At 40.1% G+C, this 21,350-nt stretch overlaps 1 protein-coding gene across 2 annotated transcripts in view; it reads left to right on the top strand.

Annotated features, from left to right (window-relative positions):
• The window catches only part of INO80 (INO80 complex ATPase subunit), a 62,274-nt gene that overhangs the window by 24,863 nt on the left and 16,061 nt on the right, over positions 1–21,350 (top strand). For both annotated transcript variants that reach the window (XM_061343416.1, XM_061343417.1), the window contains exons 18-26: positions 217–334; positions 1,261–1,346; positions 2,311–2,478; positions 2,895–3,028; positions 3,844–3,911; positions 5,881–5,974; positions 7,022–7,199; positions 12,892–13,032; positions 17,007–17,232. In XM_061343416.1, coding sequence (XP_061199400.1) covers positions 217–334; positions 1,261–1,346; positions 2,311–2,478; positions 2,895–3,028; positions 3,844–3,911; positions 5,881–5,974; positions 7,022–7,199; positions 12,892–13,032; positions 17,007–17,232 — 1,213 coding nt within the window. The remainder of the gene's footprint in view (positions 1–216; positions 335–1,260; positions 1,347–2,310; positions 2,479–2,894; positions 3,029–3,843; positions 3,912–5,880; positions 5,975–7,021; positions 7,200–12,891; positions 13,033–17,006; positions 17,233–21,350) is intronic.

Raw genomic sequence — 21,350 nt, 5'->3', positions numbered from 1 at the left:
TCTCACTGCTTTCTAATGGTGTCTTGTTGATATATCTGGCATTTGTCAGGTGGGTGAGGAAGAAGAGCATGCAGCTGTGTTTATGTTTAATTTTGCCCTGTCTTGTGCTCTAGCAAAGTGATTTTGCTCATAAAGACCTGCAAGGGTTTGAGATCCTCAGTTACCTTGCCCACAGTAGGGTGACTTTTGCTGATCTGTTTTCTCCTCTCCTTTTAGCTGTGGGCCCTACTGCATTTTATCATGCCAACGTTGTTTGATTCCCATGAAGAGTTCAATGAGTGGTTTTCCAAGGACATAGAGAGTCATGCAGAGAACAAGTCCGCCATTGATGAGAGTGAGTGCAGGGTGTAACTGCAGTAATTTTCATGTAAAAAAATCTGTTGCCTTTCGCAACTGCTAATGGTTAAACTTTATCCCTCATTTTTTGTATGAGAAACATCATCTAAAGTAGCGGGTGCATAATGGGATTGGAACGTTTAGGATTGTTGTCCATAGTTTATGCTCAAGTTTGTGTTTCTGACTGTAATGTAGCTTGTACAATGAATAGAAAAACTTCTACTGAAAGTGTTGATTTGCTGCCTGTCTCCAGTCTTCCTCCTTCCCAAACAGAGGAAAACAAATATAAGTATCTGCAACACAAACCAAACACCTTTTGTGCTCCAGAAGAAAATAAAAAAAATTGGAGGGGGGCAGAAATCTTAACAGCAAATTTTAGGGGATAGAAAAATCTAGCTGAGTGAGATAGTTGATATGTAATTGGAGTAGAACACAGCACAGTTGGAACTTGTCACAAAGTGAAGGCTTTAAGAGTTCTCAAGTACCCAGAGGTTTTATTCTTACAGGTTATAGTAAAGATTGCAGTTGTCTGTCAGTGCTGTATGCCCTGTTCTTGTGATGCTATAATTTTGGTGGGTGAGACTTAAAACTGTAATGATCTCTTTGTGAGTTAGCAATGTCTCATCTGACACTTTCTTTTGCGCTAATAGTCAATGGTATATTTAAGCCCATATTGTTCAGCCCAGAGGAATATAGAACATTAAAAAATGCTTTAGAACTTCATTCCTTGATTCAGATCTTCAGATTCATAAATAGTGTAGCACAGCATTCATTTGGAGAAAGAAATACCAACACAGAAATACCAACTCGGTGGTGTAAGGACTCGCATGCTGTATGGAGTAAGGGACTTAATTTGTAGCAGAACAGCATATAGTTTTCTCCTTTGAAGTAATTGTTCCTTGTTCCCCATTCCCTTTATTTCAGACCAACTATCCCGCTTGCACATGATCCTGAAGCCTTTCATGTTGAGAAGAATCAAGAAGGATGTGGAAAATGAGCTGTCAGATAAGGTGAGAAAAAGTATTTATCTGGAATGGGTATTTCAACGTCATTGTCATAGCTCTGTTCTCTGATTTGGTTTTTGCAAACTCATTTGGCAGCCTGCATACCTGAAGTTTGATTGTAGACCTTTCACAGACCTTCGGTTTCTGGCACCACATCCCAGCAATCTCATTAGATGTGAATGTAACGGAAGAATCCCTAATTAATAAACCTTTCTTCTAGAGAAAACCTTTTGTTAATGTTACAAATAGAAACCTTTAAGCCTGATTAAGTTGACAGAAATATCACTAATTGAGGTGAAGGAGATTGATACAGCAGTGATTGGGTGATAAACATCACCAGTTGTCTTTGTGAAGGGTTTGGCATGGATTTAGGGTTTTTTTTTGCTTGTCTTTACAGAGCAAGAAATGCATAGTGGCAACATCATACTCTTCCCTTTTGTTAGTCTCTTAAACTTCATGGGGGTGTTAGCAATACTGGATGATCCTGTAATCAACATGTCCCCAGGTTATGGGACCACTGGTTAAGAGACATGTACGTGGCTGTGATGTTCTTACTAGTTTCAGAGCTAGAGCTTTCCACAGACACTGTAATTATGTGATGCATCTGTCACTGTCATGGGCTCCTGACACATGTTGAAGACAGCTCTAAACGGGTAGCATTTTAACAGTAGGATAGTAAAATTGAGGTCAGATTTTAAGCCGATCATCTGCAGATCTGATATTTTCAGAGCTTCTTCTGAATCTGTTTACTTAGTTGTGCTCACATGCTTTTAAAGGTCTGTCTCCTACATCATTACCTAAACTTTCCCAGGTTGGATCCTGAATTAGATGTGAATCTAGCCACCTATATATGTATGTTTTGGGAAAGTTATGTTTTCCTTAAGATATATTTCTGCTTTGTGTGTACTGATGTGGTTCATCTTCCATTTCAGAGACACGAAAGGCTAAATCTTTAATTACTATTTTTCAGATTGAAATTCTTATGTACTGCCAGCAGACAAGTCGACAGAAGCTGTTGTACCAAGCCCTGAAAAACAAGATCTCTATTGATGACCTCTTGCAGTCCTCAATGGGCACTACTCAGCAAGCACAGACCACCACTAGTAGTCTCATGAATCTAGTCATGCAGTTCAGGAAGGTAAGGCTATTTTAAAAGGAATAATCATTCATTAGCACAGAACTAAAATATGGCTACTAGAAAGCACCATATAAAAAAAATTGTGGCATAGGCAAGCAAATTTGAGCACAGTTCAGTTGTGTTGCTGATGCAGTGTAGCATGATGTTGGGGTAGGAGAGCTTTAGCCAAATGGTGCATGCATCTGCTAACTGGTTTGGTTCCAAATTGATTGTGAGGAAATCGTTCACTTAGGAAGAAGAGGCAACAGCTGTTATGTGAATAGGGAAAGATATGAGGCTGTATTCAAATATTGGTAGATACACTAAAATAGCTGTGCAATACTATAGTGATCAATAGTTGTATTGATTTGGGATGTAAATGCTGCACCTGACTAAATTAATTCCTCCCAGCGTTTAACTTGCTCTCTTTCTTATAGGTGTGCAATCACCCAGAGCTGTTTGAGCGACAAGAAACTTGGTCTCCATTTCACATCTCCCTAAAGCCATACCAGATTTCAAAGTTTATCTACCGTCATGGACAGATCAGGGTCTTCAACCACTCACGGGACAGGCAAGCCTATTCCACTTCCTCTCCAGTTTAGCATATTTAATATTATTACTTGGATTTATTTTAGTTTTGTAAGTGCTAATTAACTCCCTTACCTGATGTATGTTATCGTACATTGGCCAAGCAATGCATTCCTAGTTTTCTTTTGTTCATTCAGCTGTTAAGCATCTGATACCTGATTCTTACCCTTGGTGGAATCCTGATTATCAAAGATCCCTCTGAATACGAAAGTCAGGAACAGGAATTCAGAGTTGTTGCTGATGATGTGTAATAGAATTAGGCTTTAAAAGAGTTCTTAAAAATACAAAACAAAACCAAAAGCCCTGGCTTCCCTTCAGTGAGTTTTCATGTTTAAGGAAGCTATCAGTATCTGGTTGTCTGTGACACAGTATATCTTCAGCATCTACTAGTGCCTTGACAGCTTTTAATGCTTACTTGAGATGAACAGAAGCTGCCTGCATGCAGTTTGCTGTTTTGTCCAACTGTGTCAGTTACTGATTAATTTTGTGTGCATTCAGTTAGGAGGAGTAGTCAGGGCAGAGATGAGAAAGCCATGTTTGAAGATGAGACTAACTATTCTGCGCTGTATAATGCAATTCCAGAGCAATGGGGTGTCTTGGCACCAAATTAACAATAGTGCCTGTGGGCTGATGATGCTTTTCTCTTACTTCTATGCAATTACAGTTGTCTAGAGTGCTGAAATACTTACAGTGGAGAGCTGAATGGTCACTCTGCATTTTCTGCTGACCGTGTAATTGAACACTGTATGTGTTAACACCTTAGTGATTTTTATTTGGTTTTGTTGCTTTCATTTTCAGGTGGTTACGGGTTTCACTTTCGCCATTTGCACCAGACCACATCCAGCAGTCTCTCTTCCATAGGAAGGGTAGGTTTACAGTGCTGGGAAGTAAATGGGGATGCACACTTCTATGTGCTGTAACTAACTCAGATCAATTAGTCGGATCAATTAGTCTACTGAGATAATCTGATTAAAATTTGATGAAATTTTGTTAGTATTTGTACTTCTACATATGAGGAGCAACATTCAATGAGGAACAAATAGAAGCTGCTGGAAGAATTATATGGAGACAGCTTGTTAGTTGGTTACTGTTTAATCCTGCTGCAGTCTCTTGTTCTATTCCTCCTGTCTTGTTTTAACTTGCTTCAAGGGATTACTGCTGCCTTTTTAGTTTAATGTGAGTTTTTTCACAGATTCAATTCAGATAAATCTTGGATTCTTTTCAGTACATTCTGTATCATATGTTAAACTGCCAACTTCTCTTTCAAGTAGAAAATAGATGAGGTGCGAGTGACCCAGGATCTAACCAATGAGCAAAAATAGTCACATAAGCTGCTTATATTGAGAAATACAATTTAATAGGTGATGGATTTTTTTTCTCAAAAGAGCTGATCAGACTGCTTCACTGTAAGAGTGGGAAAAACTGGGAGAAAAAGCAAGAGAGATAATGGCTGCATTAGTATGGCCCTGTTCAGTTATGCAAAACCCTTTGCAAGTATGAAGAACCAGATGCAGCTATAGGAGTCTCTGCTTCTCTGTAATTTTAACTTCTGTATGTCTTGCTGATTATTCTGTTTTCTGCTTGTTTTGGTATTCATAGAATCATCATAGAATCATAGAATAGTTAGGGTTGGAAAGGTAATCTAGTTCCAACCTCCATGCCATGGCAGGGACACCACGCGCTAGACGATGTCACCCAGGATTCCGTCCAACCTGGCCTTGCTCCAGGGGTGGAGCATTCCAACTTCCCTGGGCAACCCATTCCAACGCCTCACCACCCTTACAGTAAAGAACTTCTTCCTCATATCTAACCTGAACTTCTCGTGTTTAAGTTTGGACCTGTTACCCCTTGTCCTGTCACTACAGTCCCTAGTGAAGAGTCCCTGCCCAGCATCCTTGTAGTCCCCTTTAAATACCGGAAGGCTGCTCTGAGGTCTCCACGCAGCCTTCTCTTCTCCAGGCTGAACAGCCCCAACTTTCTCAGTCTATCTTCCTACGGGAGGTGGTCCAGCCCTCTGATTATGCTCATGGCTTCCTCTGGACTTGCTTCAACAGCTGTATGTCCTTCTTATGTTGCCAACATGAGAACTGGACACAGTACTCCAAGTGGGGTCTCACGAGAGAGACTTTTCCTTGGGGACCCTTTTTGACATGACATAAAAGGAAAATAAGTTTGGCAATATAGTTTTTGTGTAGCACTTAAAAAAGATACAAATGGTACTGGGGATACTCAGTGTGCATGGGTGGGCCTGAAATGCTTTCTTAATTAACAATGGAAGGTATCTCTTCCGCTCCCCACCCTTCACTGCAGTGTTTCCATCATCCTCACCATAGCTGTTATATCGTTATCCCCATACTCATATTCCTCTGTCAATTCCTGCATCTCCTTCCAACCCATTTGGCTGGCTGGCTGGCTGGGTGAGAGGGAGCATGTCTGGCAGACATCCTGAGATGTGCATGTTCTGGTCAGTTGTCTGGTAGATACGTGTTTGGATTCGCAAACGTACACACTGCCTATCTATTCTTACAAAGTGAAATCGATGTCCTTACTGGCTGCGTGATTTTCTGGCCTAGAATGGGGCTTCTGTCTTGGTAAACGCCTTTCTCTTGCCCAGACTGGGAAATGAACTAGAGCTTGGAATCAGCCAGCTGTGATTCAGATAAAATTTCCAGTATTTCTAAAAGATCCAGGTTAAATTATGATCCCCTGTTTAGTTACCTAGATTTGTCATTATGTGAGAGAATGCGTATCTTGAATTGATGGAGTAAGTTTACTGTTTTCAGCTGAGTGTCTGTGAAATGTGTTGGCCTAACTTTAGTATTTCTGTGATGTTAGGCATCAACGAAGAAAGCTGTTTTTCTTTCCTCCGGTTTATTGATGTCTCTCCAGCAGAAATGGCAAACCTCATGAATCAGGGACATTTAGCCAGGTGAGGACAACTTTTTTGAGTGTTTTTTTTCCCTTTAGTAGTTGTAGGAAAAGCACAGGTGATGTCAGAGGCATCTCTATAAACATGCATTTTCTATGCCTCTTTGATATTACCATTTGTCTATTATCTAATATTACAGGCACCATTATGCAAGGTGATTTGTATGCCTCTGTCAAAAGAAAACCTGTTACAAAGATTTTACACTGTAAATACACAAGACTGTCAAAGGGCCACAGAAGAGTTTACTTAACATCATACTGTAGGTTGCTGACATTAGCAAGTGCAAAATTCAGACTTCTGAAGGCCAGTTTATTGCAATGGTTACCAATTGCTCTTGAGCATGTCTTTTAACACAGATGGAATACACTTGTGCTGTGGCAGTCATTCTTCAACTGTGAACCATGTTGTCTGTTTTCCACATACCTGGTTTTAATATGTAATGGAATTCCAAGGCATAAGCTTCAGATAATGGAATTTTAGCATTGTGAACTGTATGTTTAAGTTACAGTGTATGCAATGGACAGTACTCTGACTGATGTTAGATAGTGCCTGTAAGAAATCTGAGATTAAGAGCAAGTCTTTATTAATAAATGTGTTTTGCTTAGGGATAATATTCTTTTATTGTGGCTATTTGGGACTAGTGTTTCTTGTTGTGTTTCAGTAACATAAATCCAGTTTCTCTGGACCTGTCTGAATGATCTATATTATAAATACTGCATTCATTATGCAGGTTATGAATAATTTATATATGGAACAACAGAGAAATCAGAGTGCAGTTTTAAGTAGCAGTGGCTAACTCGGACTCAAGCCTTTTAAACAAGTGCTTTGAAGTTTCTTCTGATTTAATCACTTCACTTAAGCCACCTTAGGAAAAAATAAGAGTAATGTAATTGGAAAACGTCTAGCAAAAAATATTTCTTTAAGTCAGGACACTGTAAGCTTGATGTTCTGAAAGAAACATTTGCATCAAATAGTTATGCTGTAAATATCCTCAAGCCTTTTTTTCACAAAGCAGTGAATGAATGTATGTCCTATGTTCTGTTTCAGGTGGTTAGCTCTTTTTCTGTCTCTGAAAGCATCGTACAGGCTCCATCACATGCGCTCCTGGGTTGAAACTGAAGGGGAGAAACAGCAGGGGTCATGTTTTCTGAGGAACAGGGATTTCTTGCTTGATGTAAATTTCCCGCTGTCTTTCCCTAACTTGCACAGCTGCACTTTGCTGCAGGTAAGCAACATTTTTGTGCCCTGGAGACAAGTAGCGAATCCTCATGACTGACAAATGATTTAAACCTTTCTATCCTTATACAACTGGGGAAAACAAACTTGGAAGCAGGATGATTTTATTATCTGTTTTATTAGATACAGTTAATAAAGTTCAGAGAGATGAACAGAGAAGTAATTTTAACTACTATCTTCCTCCCATGTGGTGACGCATTTCAAAACTGCTATAAAGACTAAATCAGTTGAATTAGAAGTCTTAAAAATGCTACCGAAGCAGCAGAACTAACTCGTGACATATCAGGGATGGATTCTACATGTCAGCTTAAGAGTTTTGTAATGATTTCTACATATAAGGTGCTTGGTTTCTGGCTGAAACAGATCAAATTCAATACATTACTGCAGCCCTGGGGAAAGCAGAGACTTCAGCCTAGCAGTGTTTCAGAGTTGGTGGACAAGCATTGTCAGTGGTGTCTTTCTCTGAAATCTGCTTCTGCTGCTGGCTGAGAGACTCCAGATGTTTTCATCTTACTGTGTAACGCAAGGTCATTTACTCTAATCTTTTGCCTGGGATGTGTGTGAAGGTTTTGTCTTTTTATGACTAAATTGCTGTTGATTTCCTGAGTTAGGTTATAGCTCCATTGATTTGTTTCACTGGGAAATAAGTTCACAAAAGTGCTAGCACAGAGTCAGGAAAGCATCTGGGGCAGTTAGCAGATATGCAGTAAAAAAACCTCTTCTGAAACAGACTGTGCCAAATTTCTCTAGGGAATATTGCTTCTGTTCATGGGTCTGGAAGGGGAAAGGAGATAGCCAGAATTCAATTGAATAGCGTGTAGAGGAAGTTGAAATTGAAGACGCATAAGCAGTAGGAAACCAACCTTGGACTTGGTGTCATGTTTTGCAGCGTTAACAGCAAAGCCAACAAAATGAGTCCTCCTAGTTATCAAACAAAGAGCAAGCCAACTAAGCATGTATGCCAGTTAACTCTGGCTGTGCTGGTGTTCAAATATTCCATGTTTCCATGTCTAGCTCGATAAAATGTCTGTGCTATATGAATTTGCTTTCAGTTAGCTTTTTGGGATTACATTCAGCAGTTGGTATAGTGACTGTGTAATACTTGTCTCTATACCTGCACTGTAGCTCTGTTGTTTCCTTGGTATGGTTAAAGAGAACCTGTGTGGGATCATAAATGTTGCAGCCTAACAGTAAAGGAGTAGAAGATGGTATAAAAAGTTGTATGCCCTAATAGAAGGTAGCATTCATTTTTACATATGTAGAAAGATACAGATCTTTGTATACCCTTTGGGTTAGTGTGTATAAATACTAAAAAATTGAAGTTGTTAAATTTTCTTAGAGAACAGAAGATGAGTTAATGTTATAGACATTAAATAGGAAATGTGGGGTGTGCACATGTAGGTTTTAATATTAAAAATGAAATGTAAAGCATATAGGTAGGCTACAGTCCCACCTGTGCCACAGCCTAGCATGACTTAAACATGTAATTTGATTTCTCCAAATAATTTCTGTCCTTTGAGGAAGTCGTTCCTTGTGTCTCAGAGGTCCCAATGCTGTGACTATGTGTAGCTAGTGACTGGTATAACTACTACCTTTTACAGAGAAGAGCCAGCTGAGAAGCAGAGTTCATCACTGTGTGCAATACAGCGCATTTGTGATAACCCCAGTAAATCTAAAGGATGTTTAGCCCTACAGTTATGACAGATTCTTTAGATCCGTTTTCTAACCTGCACATGAGACAAATTGCCACCTGAAGTCACTTGAAAATAACCTGTTTGTTTTCAGAGCTTATATGTAGAACCTCTTAAAAAAAAAGGTGTGCAAAACAAGCATGCCTTTTAGCAGCGAGCAGCATCATGGGTGAAAATGAACTCACTGTTTTCATCTTAGCCCAGATTTGAGAAACTTTCAGTGTAAAATTCCCTGAGGCTTTCTCTAGGGTTTCATAAGATAGTAACGTGTAGGGAGTGAGGAGGGGGAGAAACAGAGGAAAAAGGAAATGGTATAAATCTGGAAAGGCTTTTCTTAACTGCTCAGATCAGCATTTCCGATATAAGAGGCAAACCATGAAAATAAGTCAGTGGACAAAAACCCACATTTATTTTTAATGGATCTTTCGGAAATTGAGGTAACATCTGTCTAAATATAGTATGAGTTTCTTCACATAAACACGGAAGTGTGAGGTCTCTTCATTCCCCTTATTCAGCACCTCCAGAAAATGTGTATTAATTTGTATGCATTGATTTTGGGTGACATGGTTTAGTGTGAGGTGTCCCTGCCCATGGCAGGGGGCTAGAACTAGGTGATCTTAAGGTACTTTCCAACCCTAACTATTCTATGATTCTGTGACTCTATTTAAATTAATGTAAAATCTGATCTGTTGAAATGAACTCTTCTATCCTTTGCTTTCCTAATTTTTTTTCTATTAGGTAGGATTGTTAATGAGCTTAAGATAATGGTAGCAATCACCCATATTTAAGTGGAGCTCTGCAGTATGGGAAAGCCTCTTCCAACACTTCCTTTGGATTGCACAGTTTTAGTAGATGTGTACTTCTTACTTTTTAACAATCCTCTTGAGTTCTTGGCTTTGTTGTACTAAGGCATAGGATCCATTTCAGAGCTGTGGCTGTGTTCAGTTCTGTAACCTTACCCCATCTTTTCCATGTATGTGACTGATGGGAAGCTGGTTTCCGCTGTCCCTGTTGTATCTGATGTCTGCTCTGTTCATGAATACTTAACTGCTACGTATGTCAGGGAATTCAGAGAGGGATGTTTCTTGTGACCTGCTCATAATTTGTACGCAGGAAGCATAGCGCTGAAAGCCAGGTTAATGCCTATGTACAAGACTTACTTCTAATACTCTATATATGCAAAAGTACTATTTTTCAATTATTTTTGATACCTTCTTGGAAGTTTTCCTTTATGTTTCTTCCTGGGTACTTCTGATAGGGCTAAAACCATCTTTGATGGCTCTTTGATATTGTTTTCCCAAAAGAGAATTAAATAACAAACTTGCATAGGTTTGGAATTACACTTTGTTAGCCATTTCTTGTATTCTTGCTTTCCAGGAAATAGTTACCAAACTCCTCTCGTGACCAGGGCCACAATTAGTATGCCACCACTTGGTGTTGTAAGACTTACTGGAAAGCTCTTGTGACTGCATGCAACGCTGATTCCTCTTTGTAAAATGAGTTGTGCCCCCAGTGAGTGGGCTTTTACTTAGCTCAAAGGCAGTTGGTCTGAGTCCATATACTAGCCTGCTGTTGCTGGGAAGGAAGTCACTCTTCCCTTCTGATCCTTGCTGTACTTTCTTTACTCCCAGCTGCTGAATCCTGCCTCCCCTGATGTGGGCTTGCACTGTCACATCCTGTATGCACCAACTGCAGAAAACTTACTGTTTTCATGCCTGTTGAATTGGTTCTTTGGTTACATATGTAGATAAATAGGCTTTTGGAGGCATAGGCAGGTGATAGAACTTGGGCAAGAAGTGTCACAAATGCCATGGAAAGGATTCCTTCCTCCCCTTTTCAGCAGCAGTGCTGGTGCTTTGTTGCCACCGCTTCTGGTCGTCAGATGAATAAGCCACCATTCACATCTGTTGCCCACAGCCAGGTACTCCCAGCCTTGTATTTCCCACTCTGCTGTTTCAGCACACGGCCTGTTTTACCAGGTGGTGAAACAGATCACAAAACTAACTTGAAGTGGAGGAGCAAAGATTTGTTTTCATCTTGATCAGCATCTTAAGGAGTACAAACAGCTAGGTCAACAAGAAGGGGCTCTGCGGGGACAGGAGTGAACATGTGAAGCAGTTGTGTTAAGCCAGCATTACTGATGAAGAATTGCCAGCTGAGTAAAGCCTGCTTTTGGGATCACATATCCAGTGTGGCCCAAGCTTTGACCTGTGCTTTTTAGCCCTGCTGAGTGTCAGTGAAAGGCTATTGTCAGCTCTTTCTGCACTCACCTTCTATAGGGAGGAGCAGATGTTAAGTCAGAGCATACACATTTTATTTTTGCCAGCTCCACGCCACAAGTCATGCTGGTAGCAACTGAAAGACCCACTTACATGCTAGGAGTGACTGTATTTCATAGGTGGTGCTAGCCCATATGTACAGTAAGGGTATATTTCCCTTGTCAGCAGGTTCCAAATTATACATGCTGGCCGTCTGCATCTTGCCCAGTGAATTTACTTCTGGAAATGGAAAGGGCCCAGAATGCATGATCCATAATAAAGTGCTGCTGTGGATGTGTTTAATTCGCTTTTAATATGGAGGAATGCATATATCCAGTTGCAGTGTTACAGGCAAGGCGTCTGCTTCTGTCATGTAACCTGTTGTATATAACTTCAGACACTGGGATTTTAGGAAATTGGGAGGCTCTGTAAAGTGGAAGTAGCATGCAGCTGATTTTGGTGCATTAGGAACTGGAGCAGAGCAATGCCAAAGCTTTACATACTAGTCACATTTTACTTAAGTGAACTGCTAGAAATGCCAGGAGGGCACATCCTGTGGTCAATGAAAGGTATACCTCTTACATGGTTAAAATTATTTTGTTTCCTGTAGTATGCAGAATGCCCTGTGTGCTTTAAAAAATAATTATAAGTAATGATAATACATAATGAGGATGATCAGGGGCTGGAGCACCTCTTTTATGAAGCCAGGCTGAGAGAGTTGGGCGTCTTCAGCCTGGAGAAGGCTTAGGGGAGGACTTACAACAGTCTTCCAGTACCTAAAACGGGCTCACAAGAAATCTGGAGAGGGACTTTTTACAAGGGCCTGTAGTGACAGGACAAAGGGGAATGGCTTTAACCTGACAGAGGGGAGATTGAGATGAGATATTAGGAAGAAATCGTTCCCTGTGAGGGCGCTGAGGCGCTGGCACAGGGTGCGCAGAGAAGCTGCGGCTGCCCCATCCCTGGCAGTGTTCAAGGCCAGGTTGTGGACTGGGCTTGGAGCAAGCTGCTCTAGAAAATTTAGTTTTCTGATATTTTTCTGTGGGGGGTTGAGTATCTTCAAAATTCTCCCTTTTTTTTAATGCTGGGGCATCTCAATGCCCCAGTTCTGAATCAGTACATTTTTATCTATCAAAAGGATATTGATACACATGTGACAAGTTCCAGGGTTTATACATGGGTGTGTTCATGTGTATGAGTAATCATGCTGCCATCTTGAAAGTTCTCAGGTTAAAATTCAGAGCTGTTTTGCACAGAAAAGGAAGAAAGTTCAAGGGTAAAAGATGAAAGTTCAAGGGTACCAGACTACTCTCATTTAGAATCTTAATTTTTTTTCTCTTCTAAATTTCATTTTACTTATGCTTCAGAGTAGATCAAGGATTAGCTTGAAAACACCTTGAGGGGCAGACCTAGAATATTCCTGTCCTTCCTTCATTATAAAAGCTAAAGTCAAAAGGTTCAAAGAGCCTAAAACTTGTTTCTGATTCCAGCTGGGCATAAACACAGGTATTGGTACGGGCTATTTTGATTTCAACTGTTTCAGGATTTGAATGTCGTGGTAATTACACAAAGATCCTATACATTCTCGCTGCAAAAGATGTGTAGTCTCCTTTTACAAAGAGAAATACTTGGTCAGTGGTTTTTGTCTGTCTTTCTCGTGGGTGGTCACAATGTTTAAGAGGAGTATTTCTTTATAGACATAGTAACTTAGTAGTTTTAATTTTGTTTTCAGAACCTTGTGTTCAGCAGCCACTGTAAAGCAGTTACTGGCTATTCAGATCATGTCATACATCGAAGGAGATCAGCTACCTCATGTGTACGGTGCTGCCAGGTGACTGAGCTGCCGTCCTTCCTGTGCATAGCCAGTCCACGGGTAAGTCCCAAGTTAAGTTGTAAATTATGTATTTTCTATTGTGTTTTAAATCTTGTTAGAATTGTGTCTTAGGAACAGGATGATCTATTACTTTCTTTTGGTTGGGCAAAACTGTTGTGAGGATATCCTTTTGCTACTGTATTCAATAGTAGTTTTTTTTGTAGGGGAAGTGACTGTAATGTGCCCTGAAGGGAAAAGGAGAGTTCTGAGATGTACTTCACAGGAGTTGTTCTGAGATACATAAGATTTCACTTTCTCTCCTAGTACCAAAAGCAGTAAAATTACAGAACAGGTTAAGTAGATTGTTGCCCAATAATCTAAGAGGGAGATGAAGATATGCTATGAACAGAATGGGGTGATTGTTCGGTCAACACTGATGACAGAAGGGGGCTGAGGAGCAATGCTTTTTTGAAAAGGATGTTAGTTGTCTCTCATTGCATCTGCTTATGTGCCAAAAAGGAAACACCAAATTGCACTGTGTAAGAATTACTTGAATTGGCATTTTCTAAATCTTTTGGATATTAAGTGGTACTGCTTGGGATTGTCCATCACCTATAAGTTGAATTTGGAAATTATTTTGGCTGAAATTTCCTGGGCCGACACAAGAGACCTTCTGAAGTCTATGGATACTGAATTCCATGTTGTCGGATCTTGACAAAATTGAGCAAAACATGCTTTTATTACCAGACTGTACAGATGTTACATTCTTTACTCACTGTTGATGTTATTGCTGTAGGCTTGATCAAATGGGTCCACGTGCAATTATACATACGCATCTGGAGAAGGGTAGATGGCAAGTAGGACTCTGTGCTTATTACCTACATGCTGTTGCTTGAGCTGAATTCAGGGAGGAGAAGGGGCTTAATATGAAGGGCAAGGGAAGGTCAAGGAGAGTTTGTCTCTAATATTTATCCTTGTGAATAAAAGTTACTTGTTTTGGCTTGGCTGATGAGTAACTGGAAGCATGGCTTTTTGTTTCTAGGAATACAAAGACTTAATTTTACGGTTGTTAGAAACTTTTGGCAGGAGTGCAGAAGACCTGAAGCAGCAGAAAGGGTACATATGTTCTCAGGAGCTGTAGCCTTCTGTTGTCATTTGACCTGTGATGAATTTTGGGAAGTTAATGGAGTGAATGGTAGAAATAGGAGCGCAGGTTTATGTAGCAGCTGTGGGATGGTGAGGGGCGAGTCGGTGTCGTAGTTTTCTTTCTAAGCAGGCAATTTTCTGGGGTACATATAGCTTGGAGGATGGATGTTGTATTCTGATTAGGAAGGTGACTAATTCAGTTTCAAGCAGTATTGTTTGGTTTCAGTAGATCCAGTGTGTGCTTGCAGCTCAGAAAGCCAACTGTATGCTGGGCTGTATCAGAAGATGTGTGTCCAGCAGGTCGAGGGAGGTAATTCTTCCCCCTCTTCTCTGCTCTTGTGACACCACACTTGCAGTCCTGCATCCAGCTCTGGGGCCCCCAACACAAGAGGGAAGTGGACCTGTTGGCGCAAGTCCATAGGAGGCCATGAAGATGCTCAGAGGGATGGAGCACCTCTGCTATGGAGACAGGCCTGAGAGAGCTGGGGTTGAATTGAGAGATTTTGCCATCTCCCCCCAAAATCAGTCCTATGCTTTGACTGCAGATGGCAGTACACGATAGCATCAACCCTAAAAGTCTATTTTAAGTGATGGAAAGGTGTACAACACAGACTGTTTCACCTTGTAGTGTTTCAGGTGGCTGTATGTGTAGACCCATAAGCCAGACTGGTTTAAAAATAGCTCTTGGCTTTCTGCAAAGCAGTGACTTTACCATTATTGCTAAGATTTTGTCTGTGTTTTTAGTTTTATTTCAATATGTACTATAATTGTGCTCATGTATCTGTTTAAATAATTGTTTGGCTCTTGCATATAGAAGTCTCTGTGAGATGAATCTGTTCCACAGAGCTCCTGTAAAACAGGACTGGACCACAGCTTGCAGCCAGAAGATCTTGTTAAATACCTTTTACTTAGGGTTAGCTGGTAAATATTCAGAGAGGTGCAGCCAACATCTAAGGTATCAGACAGTATGTCCTGAGGTATGGGTTGCTCCCTTCACCTTACCATTCTGAAGTACAGTATTTAAAACTGGTGATATTTAAACTATTTTATTGCTTATCATTTAGTTAAGTCATTAAAATACCTTCATTTGCATGATATAATGCTACATATCTATTATTCTTAGTATGTAGCAGTTAATGATGTCATGCTAGAGTAAGCTGGAACAAAAAATTAAAACCCCTCCAAATACATGAAAGCTTTTAATCTGCAATAAAAAGGTACTTCTTTTAATGTTTCAATTTTTCCATTATCACACTGATTTCCACCCCTACCCAATTGTGCAGAAACCCCACTGCTTACTGTTCCCTGTCAAAACCAGAAGACCCCCATACTATTTTTTCCAACACAGATCCACTTCCTTTTTTATAATGTGAAAACTTTTGCAAGCTTGATTTCCCCTGCGTTCATTTTCATTTGTCACATTGCTTTTCATATTCCCATAGGTAATGTCATTTGCACACTGTTGGGATTCATGACAATATTTTTAACTTACATGGATTTACATAGATTTCTTTTTTCTCTGTTTTACTTTTGAAATCAAAGCAACAATGACTTCTAAAGTAATGATGTATTTACTTCCTATGTTGGTGAAGAAACCTACGAAGCATTGCAAGTTTGTAACTTCTCTCTGTTATAAGCCCATACTGTAAGGTTAATTTGCCTAATATTAAAGTTTAGATGCAATTTTACATCAGTTTCAACACATTATTAGGTCTGTAGGTACTATGTGAAAGTTTCTACCAGCTTTCTTGTCTAAACTTGCTTATAAATAGCTTTTGTAAACACCCCAGAATGTTGGCCCAAAACATATTTATATTCAGGAAAAATAGAAGTTGGTGATCCACATTTTATTGGAATGATTCTTGTGCTGGATAAGTGAACTGTTTTGTATTTATAGTTGTGTGAGAGTGTTCTACTTGTATTTGCTTGGATCATGTGGTTTAACTCTTGGTGAAGTATCAAAACTAAAACCCAGGCTGTTGTGGCGTGTACCATGGCTCAGTTCCGCTTTTGGTTTTTATTACTGCAGTATCTTGAAGTTGTCCCTTGCCCTAGTATGAGTGAGGTAAGAGAAAGCTCTGGATTGTACAAAGGACAGCCCTGTCTGCTGGAACAGACTCCTTACCTAAGGACGTTGCAGTCATTGGCATACAGCTGTTTGGCTAACATGGACCACCTGCTTTCTGTACAGCTTTGGGTAGACGTGGCAGAGCAGAGGGAGTTAAAGTGATAATGGAGCCATTCCAGAACAGCTCACATGGCATGAAATCAGAGTTGCTGTGTTTGCAACACTGGTCTGTCCAGCTGGGTTGTATATACTAAAGCAGGTAATAGGGCAAGGAATTCGGAGAATGGCCAGAATAAAAAGATCACCCTGTGCTCATTGGCACTGTTCCTGTGGCCCATTTCTGTTCAGATCAGCTGTCAAGCCCAAGAAATGTGCTGTTCCAAAATAGGGATGTTTCCCTGTTCATTTGTTTTCCTTTCTAATTTATGTATCTTAATATTAAATTATCACATGAGTTTCTGTTAAGGACGATAGGTAAGTCTCATCTCTGCTAGGTAAATACTTGATTGTGAAAGGCAAAAATGAAAGGTGCAGCAAGGATACTATTCTCAGCTTTTCTATTAGTTGTGTGGCAGTTGGCATGAGGCATTGTTCATCAAAAGGCAAGTAGTATGTGCCTGGTTTTTCACAGGACTTCTATGTGGTGTGGGGAGATGTTGCATCTTTGCTTATTTTAAGCCTAGCTTAAGATTTTTTCCATTTGTACATGTCAGTAACTCTTTAATTCTTAAAATTTGATCCTGTGGGAAGGTACCTGAACTGGAAATGTGGGGATGAGGGGAAATCTGAACAGGAATATTGATGATTATTTTACTTGTAGGTAACAGCTGTGCCACTGGAGTTCTACTGCAATGACCGAAGTGCAGAATACGAGCGCAGGGCACTGAAGGAAGGAGGATGTCTGGAAGCAAAGCAGTGTGTACTCAATGGAGCCCCTGAGCTAGCAGCTGACTGGCTGAAGCAATCCTCCCAGTTCTTCCCAGAGTATCCAGGAGGGCTGTTAGGGATCAGGCCTCAGAACGGCTGGTCTTATATCAGGATACCAGGTAAGTTTGGAGGTTGTCATGGAACAGAGATGAGATAAATACGGACATCTGTTCTTTGGTGGTAATTACACTTGGTTATGGGCTTTATGAGGGGGTGGTTGTGTGTTTATGTGTTTGTTTTTCCTCCTGAGTGAAAGTTAACCCTGGTATCTTAAAACACACCATGATTTTACATCCTCTATCTGCAGCAAAGCTGTCCATGGGTACTGAGAAAGCCTCACACAAAAACTTGTAATGCTTACAAACCCCTCCTAGCATGTTAGTCCCTAAGTTGACTGTAAAGAGAGAGATTTGCTTACTGAAGTGCAGTCCTCTCTCACAACCAAATACGGTTTTGAGGTTGGAGATAGGAAGCTTGCAGGAAAATTAACAGTCCTATCTTACTTCTTAGTGTGTTGGAAGGCCTTTGTATTGACCTAGAAGATCTTTTGTTGGTCTTCCTTGTGAAAAGATAAAAATTACTTGTAACAGTGTACAATGAGAAGGATGCGTTTGGGGACCAAGTTAAAGGAAATTGGCCTGGGCAACAAGGCATGTGGTGTGGGATCTAGAGAGTTTCAGTTGGAATAAAGAGGACTTACTCATGTTTCCTGGTAGAGCTGGGGAAAATGTACCAGTGTACTTGTAAATATACTTCCTCCCCCTTTAGAATTAGACTAAAGTAATCCAAGATTTGCTAGAATTTGATTACCAGTACTGCATTGAATTCCATGGGGCATACACCTTCGGGCTGTCGGAAGATGGTCCTGAGCAGTGAGCAGAGTTCTGCAGAAAGTACTAGAGATCTGAGAGATAGCCAAGAGGAAAAACAGCTTACACTGCCAGATGCTAAGTTATTCCCAGACCCTTTTGGGTCAAGGATGTTTGGCAGGGGAAGTTAGTACAGTAGAAGGAAAATGGCCTTTTGCTTGCTACAGTCCGGTTTGAGAAGGTACCTCATAAGTACTTGGAGTCATTTGAAGCACGTGCATGTTTGTATCTATGTAATGGAGAAACCCTTTTTCATGAGCTCTCACTAGACTATAGTGTTAAGTGACAGTTGATGCCTTTATAGTTTTTTCAGGAATTCATTGAATTATCCATTATTTGGGAACAGGAAGTGAATTGCTGTAGCAGAAAGGAGAGAAATAGTGAAGGGATAAATTAAGGTGGATGCATGCATAGAGAAATGAAGAAAAGTGGCAGATGTAGCTTTGAGAGAGGGCTGCATTCTCTTCAGAAGACTTCTATTTAAGCTGATGACTTTGATGGCTGGGATGAGTGTGTGTGTAAAGCTGCCTGCATTTAGGAGATGTTGGAACTGCAAGTGAATTTAAAGAAGAATAATTTCATACAGCTGTGTTTTAGTTAGGTGGAAGGTAGCATTCAAACCTAAACTTAATCTGAAAGGAAAGGGCACATACCTCTGCATACAGCTGTGTTTATATGTGCAGAAGCATGCACAATGCATTACAGAAAACAACTGATACACTCAAGGAACCATTTACAAGGCTGAAGTCTAGCAAGTGTCAAATGGAATGGGTGGTGTGAAGGTCTGCAGTAAATGGGTTGCAAGAAGAACCAAAGGATGTCTCTCTCCTAACCCTCATCTATCCTCTCCCAGTGTCGGTGTTCCCAGTACCCTGGCAGCAGGCTCAGCTGCGATCACTGTGGGAATCTCTTGAGGCTTTTCCTGTTCTTTGAAAGAAAAATGGTCCTGGATTAAATGGCAGGAAGTGTCTGAGTCCTTTTAGCATCGATAAAAAGCACCGGCCTCACTGGCTGTTTACTGTGAGAGTCAGCTAGCTCCTCACTGACCCCATTGTGCCGTGCAGACTGTCGGGAGGGGAACCAGGGGTGTCAACTGGAACCCAGACTTTATCTCTCTTTCCTCTGCATTTTCATGCTCAGAGGCACTTTTCCTCATTCTCCAGAGAGCACTGAGCCCAACTACAGTCGTTAGCCAGAGCTTTTGACAAGGGTTATTTTGAGTCATAATCATTCATGACTGTTCTTCCCAGGCCATAGGATCCCACTGCGTCCCAATGTAGATAATTTATGTCCATATCCCTGCATAGCTGGAGGCAGGGACTTTTTATTTCAGACTGAAAGCTAAACAAACACTTTCTTTGTGGTCTGGTTCTCTTTCCTTGTTTATTTCATGCAGTGCTGAAGAACCCAAAAACTGCATCTTAGAGAGAGTTTTTTCACGTGCGGTCCAGGACCACTATCTCCTGACTGGCTTCAAATTTCAAAAGCTCTTTTGATGCTATTAAGAAACAACATTAAATACATATATATCTATCTATATATCTGTATCTCCAAAGACATTGTAATTGGAATTTTCCACCAATCATTAAAAATGGAAAATGTGGAACTGCAAATTTTGGAAATACCATATAAAAATAGAAGTAAACCACCTTTTTTGTTCTCCAAAACACAAGGGAATGAGAAATAGACAGGAATTAGAGGTAGAAGACACTTTCTTTTTTGAATACTTGTGTTTCCTGAAGATGGCATGAGTAAAGTACATTTTCTCTTCCACTTCCCGGAATTTGTCCTTTGAAGCACTAGGTGGCAGACTTTAAGCATGTAAACCTATTTGATCTTACAAAACACAGTGATATCAAGATAGCACATTTAGAGATGCCAGGTTAAAATCAAATGGTTTTCTCTTCCAGAGATGATAAATCCTTGTTGTTGTTGTTAGTTCTGTTTTGCTTTCCAACCATAAAAAAAAAAAGCCAAACCCCACAACTTTCTCACCAGTGCAGTCTGCTCTGACACTAAGATACTGGAGAAATTATGAGCTGTTAATAAGTTGGTAACTTTTCAGACTGTAAAACCATCTGCAAATAATTTCTTTACTTGTAATTTGTATTTTATTGCTATTTAAAAATAGTAGCTTACACAATGGAGACCTAAGGAGCCAGCAGCAAAGGACACTCATTGTTTCCAGTTACCAAAACTTAATTCTACCTATGTATGCCTGTGTGAGAGACACCAGGAGCATTTTGCTTTTAAAAACTTGTTAATATGTTGACCTGAGCCAGTCAAGACTGACACTTGAACAGACCCTGTTTGTTCTCCATTTCCTTCCAGTCAGATGGCTTTTGGTTAATAATCATATTAGTTTGTCATGTGTATCTAGAGTTTCCATGTTGCTTCACTCAATTTAATTCGTTCTGAAACAGCAAGCTTACCAATTACAATGAAAGAATGCCACGGCTTTATGGATTTAAAGGATAAAATAATACTTTGTATAGAGTAAACATTGCTACTGTGCAGACTTGGAGGTTTTTTTTGGTATTTTAAAACCAAACAACTGCAAGTAATTTCCATTTTTACTTAATTGCCCAAGTTCTAAGCTTGTTTTTCTTTAGAAGAATTCATGAAACTATTAACAACAGTTAATAGTATGTAATTGAGCTCTCCCTAGAGATGAGTGTGTCATTAGAAATACATTGCACTTGGAACAAATACCATCCAGAGCTGTGGTCTAGAGTTTACTGTATCTCTTTGGCTTAGCTCCTGAGTTGATGGATTCCCTGAGGTGGTTGCTAATGATTCATTCAAAGAGGTGGCACTTGCTCCTGGCAAAGCAACAAGATCACCCTCAGAAGGGAGAGCAAATTGGAGGAAAAAACAGTGACTGTCTGGATAGGCAGACGAGCAAGAAAGAGCAGAGCTCTCTTGTCTTGGATTCTTAGCTAGCGAATTGCAGGAGCATGGGTCTAAACTTGCCGAAGGAGAGTTCACAGCATTGAATTCTAGTGCAAATAGAAGAGCTGATAATTTTAAGCATTATTGACATCTCAGTTTCTTGAGTTTCGGAAAAGAGTGTTGTTGGCTCCTTCTTTTGATGTCTAATGTAGATCCCACTAGTTCTAGCATCAAGTCCATTATTTATATTTAAGCTAAAGGAGTTTTTTGAAAGAAATATTGATTGAAGTATTAAAGTGATGAAGAGTCTCCCATGTTTCTGGATAAAAGTGTTTCTGACTAGTTTTTCTTCACTGTTAAAAGGATAAGAGGGAAGTTTGCCTTGGTTTTACATTTCAAGTAAGTCACTGGATACTGCGCCCTTCTCTGCTGGTATACGGTTCTCTTCAGTTGTTAAAAACCTTTGTCCAAAAGAG

This window comes from Neopsephotus bourkii, unplaced genomic scaffold (genome assembly GCF_033783945.1).
Source record: "Neopsephotus bourkii isolate Nb327-2 ecotype Australia unplaced genomic scaffold, CSIRO-AGI_Nbou_v1 NB_1825, whole genome shotgun sequence".
NCBI lineage: Eukaryota > Metazoa > Chordata > Aves > Psittaciformes > Psittacidae > Neopsephotus > Neopsephotus bourkii.
The sequence above is the reverse complement of the archived record's forward strand: the minus strand, read 5'-3'. Positions and strand labels throughout refer to the sequence as shown.